Source organism: Micromesistius poutassou (genome assembly GCF_964030765.1).
Source record: "Micromesistius poutassou genome assembly, chromosome: 22".
NCBI lineage: Eukaryota > Metazoa > Chordata > Actinopteri > Gadiformes > Gadidae > Micromesistius > Micromesistius poutassou.
The window spans coordinates 5,644,164-5,648,391 of NC_140292.1; the positions used below are offsets into that span (position 1 = coordinate 5,644,164).

Genomic DNA, 4,228 nt, shown 5'->3' on the forward strand with positions numbered 1-4,228 from the left:
AGTAGGGAAATCTTATTTTTTACATCAAAATATGAATAATCTAATCTAATCTTCTCCTACTTATAATTTAGTATCTTGAGAAATATTCGAATATTTTAATGTTAATGTAAATTGAAAGATGTTGCTGATACTTTATTATGTGGTTTTGTTTGTGATGATGTCATTATTTATTATTAATACGGAAAATAATAATTATCATAGTAATACACACACACACACACACACACACACACACACACACACACACACACACACACACACACACACACACACACACACAAAGTCAGAAAGTGCTTCACACAGAAAAGGCCATAGGCCTTATGTTGTATAACCTACCGGGGTCTATTCTATGACGCATAGCAGCCTCTTACATTACAAAACAAATATAACTTACATGGTCATAAAGTAACCCTAACCCAAGTCAAAATAGTGGGAGGTATACCTCGTACTTTTCGACCGGTGTACCTCCATCCAGCCAATGTGAGTGTTGGCTGTGTGCGCGGAGGATGCCCTCTCAACAGAATCAGTCTTCCAGCTCGATCAATCGGTTTTGGAATTTGAATAGCACAGAAGAACCGCTTCGCTCCTATTGGCTGCGGCCGCCATTCGTAGGTGAGGCCTGCATGTCAATCTGCAGAAAGCGAGCCGCTCATTGGCTCGCGTCGAAAGTGGGACGTCTTTGCGCGATATATATATATATTGTGGAGCGTAGGACGCCCACAGATGATTGCTCGCTGGTGTATCGAGGATGGTGGATAGCTAGAGCCCATGTTCCTCCTCAGAGCTGACTCGAGCTAACAACACACCGTGAACCCCGCTCCTTTCCACTCCCTGTCTCTTCTCCACTCCCCGAGGGAGGAGGGAAGAAAACAACTTAAAACAAAAGGGGGGGACATAATGATCAGCACCACCATGGAGTGTGCTGCTGCCGCGGTAGACGCGCAGAGCCTCATCTCGCTCTCCTTGCGGAAGATACACAACTCCCGGGCGCAGCGAGGAGGCATCAAGCTCCACAAGAACCTGCTGGTGTCCTACGTGCTGCGGAACGCCCGGCAAGTTTACATGAACGAAAAGTACGCGGAGATCTACCGGATGCAGCAGTACGAGGAGGTGATGACCGTCTGCAACGAGATCGAGGAGCTGAACCCCCTGGATCACCTGGCCGGCGGGGACGGAGAGGAGCCGAGCGGGGAGTGTTGCCGCAGCGCCGGCGTCGCCGGAGCGGGAGAAGCGGTGAGCCTGTGCGGTGTGTCGCTCCCTCCACCTCCTCCTCCCTCCGTCTCCAGTGCTGGTGCCTGCTCCTCCTCGGCTCTCCACAGCGGCGAGGAGCTGTGTAAGGACTCCGAGTCCTCCTCTTCGTACTACCGGAGCTGCTGTATGGAAGCGTACCCCGTGTCAAACTGTGACCTTTCTCTGACGGGGAGCGGCGGCGGTGGACTCGGTGGACTCGGCGGCGGCAGCAGCAGCGCACATTGCAACAAAACCACCGTTCTGGATCTGGACACGCACATAGTGACCACGGTGGAGAACGGCTACCTCCACCAGGACTGCTGCGCGCTGCCTCCGCTCCAGTCCCCAGTGCAGCAGGGCGCGCACGCTGCGCTCGGCGCGGCGCAGCCCTCCACCAAGAAGCGGAAGGTGGACTTCGGCTGTTATTACGTCTCCTCCGATATGGAGGAGATTTCGGATTTCGTGCCGTACAAACGGGTGAAATTCGAGGACTGCTCGTACTCGAATTGTGAATATCTGGACTCCTCGAACATCTCCAACCTCATATCCATCTTCGGCTCGGGGTTCTCGGGGCTGGTGAGCCGGCAGGCGGACTTTGAGCAAGCCCTGAACGGACAGTTCTGTAGCCAGCAAGCCCTGGCGAGCCTCGGCGCATGGACTAGAGCCATTGTAGCGTTTTGACTTGGTGGGGGCGAACTAGAATCAAACACTTTATACAACTGTACCAATCCTAAATCAACCATATATGTCTATTTTTGAAAAAGAAATGTTTCAACATGGAGCAGATGGTGGACTTCAGTTTTAACAATGGGAAACAATGGTTGTGCCATATGTTATGTGCAAAATGTCCCTTTATACAGAAAGATGTCTACAGAATATATTAAGTAGGCCTATTAATTATTTTAATCGAACGAAATGGAGTTTTGTTGCCTTAAGCCCAACACACATTACTGCTAGCTATTGCCATAGCCTACGTTGAAAGTAATTGAAGGTGGCTGAATGTCTTTGCTCGCTAATCATGTCTTTTTAATATGATCTGCATACAAACATGTTATTTCAAACAATATGTACACATGTGGGTGTTAGGACATTGTCATGGCTCAGTGTTGCCAAAAACCCAGTCACAACAGAAACCCTTAACACGCCTCAACTGCTTCTGTGGAGCCCTATTACCTGGTGAACAACCATGTATTAAGGTCTGGTGTGTTCTGATCACTCTGTGATCGAAGACGCCCTTTATATGCCTAATGTGGTTTCGACGCCTGTGACCATTACATTCATGTGTTTAAGTCAATGGCCGACTCAAATTTCCCTCCGAAACTCTTTGAGTGGATTCACTCTGATTCAGCCCTGGGCATGTCAGTTGATAGAGTGCCAAAACTTCTATGCCATCACACCTTGTGAGCTGCTAAGGCCTATTTACTTCAACTCCCAGCATGCACCAGCCCAGGTATTTTTTGGCAGTTTGTGCTGAATCGTTCCCCCTTGATCAAAGGTTGTTGCTGAAAGTTTGACATCCATTCATGATTCCGATATAACTTGCTTTTGTGAGTTTTATTTTCCGATGTTAATCCTTTTGTTTTAAAAAGGCAATCTCATCATTTAGCCATAGCCTACTACATCCATGCATTAGGCCTGTATATGAACACTATGTGTACCAAAATAAAGGAGTTTCAGGCATTCTCTCAATTTCTGTTGCTTTTCTTGTATATTTTTGTGCATAGTATATTGTATATCACCGGGTAAAACTGTTTTAGAAAGAAATTGTAAAGATTTTATAATCTTAATAAAAAAAATGAAAACTAATCCTATTCTATTATTGATCACAAAACAAATGCAATGCTGGTGGTACTTTATGCATAGATTGTCTGAACATCTACAAGTCTAGACCTGAGAAGTCAAAGTAATTGAAGCAGCAATATACTTGTACATTAACCACATATATGTAGGCCTACAATACAAAATAAACTCCTAATCTAGGAGGCCAGCATTTGTCTTAATTTTCATAACTGATGGCCTAAGAATGAGCCTAGTCATCTATAACTACATCCCTACTTTACAACTATACAAGCCTACTACACTTTATCAAACTAAACCTATATTAAGGCTATTCACGTGGAAGTATTTCGGCATCATAATGTTATAAAACAGGACTGAAGTAGAAACTGCATTTTAGGCAGAGAAAATATAACAGCCTTATTGTCATTCTGAGTTATTTCATTTATTTTAGCATATGGCTTACAATATAGAAAACGGCCCATTTTCCCTGTCATACTGTGCCTCACCGACATCAACATGCTGACGTTTGTATTGCAATATGATGGCACGTTTCTGCCCTCAAATTTCACCGCTCAAAAAACTTGGAGCCCTGTTATCTCTGATGTATCCGCTTGGTGGTGTTTTTCCAAATCAATGAATGAAGGTAGGTCTATCTGGGAGCCTGTGTAGCAGGCAGGCAGGCAGCACCTCGGGCCGACCTCGCCTTCATGCACCCCCACCCTCCCCCCAACCCTTCATTCCTCATCGCCCGACACACCCCTCCCCCCCTGCCTTCCCCATCCTCCTCCCTCCCCCATCCCCCCTCTCTCCCTCCCTCCCTCTCTCCACCCCTCCCCCCGTCCGGCTGGGTGTGTTTTTTTTCTCTTTTCTTTTTCACTCCTAACCGATGCCCCCGCCTCGTCTCCCCTCCGTCCGAGACATGTCTCCTATCTCCATATGTTGTGCTACTCACTGACCGTCGCCGTGCTCGACGACGTTACTTACAACCCGTTTATCTTACGGTGTATCGTCATGGGCTGTGAATACGAACCGTTGTAGACTTTAACTCTACTCTTCCTGCGGCTCTTTGGAGAGGTTTTGTAGAAGAAGCTGTGGCGGTATATTAGTCTTGTTGTTGTTGAAAACTGCGATGGGTGGAAAGGGTGTCTGCGTTTTCTATATAGGCTGTTTAGACGCGTTTGCAGTCTATTTACTGAGTTATATTTTGCTTTAAGGCACT

The 4,228-nt window shown here is 46.7% G+C and overlaps 1 protein-coding gene across 1 annotated transcript; it reads left to right on the plus strand.

The window, feature by feature from the left end:
• The first annotated feature begins 819 nt into the window (after positions 1-819).
• On the plus strand, positions 820-2,885 carry ier5l (immediate early response 5-like). Its single transcript, XM_084486961.1, has one exon. It carries the CDS (start codon positions 898-900, stop codon positions 1,909-1,911), a length of 1,014 nt encoding a protein of 337 aa, XP_084343087.1. The 5' UTR covers positions 820-897; the 3' UTR covers positions 1,912-2,885.
• Positions 2,886-4,228: the final 1,343 nt, after the last annotated feature.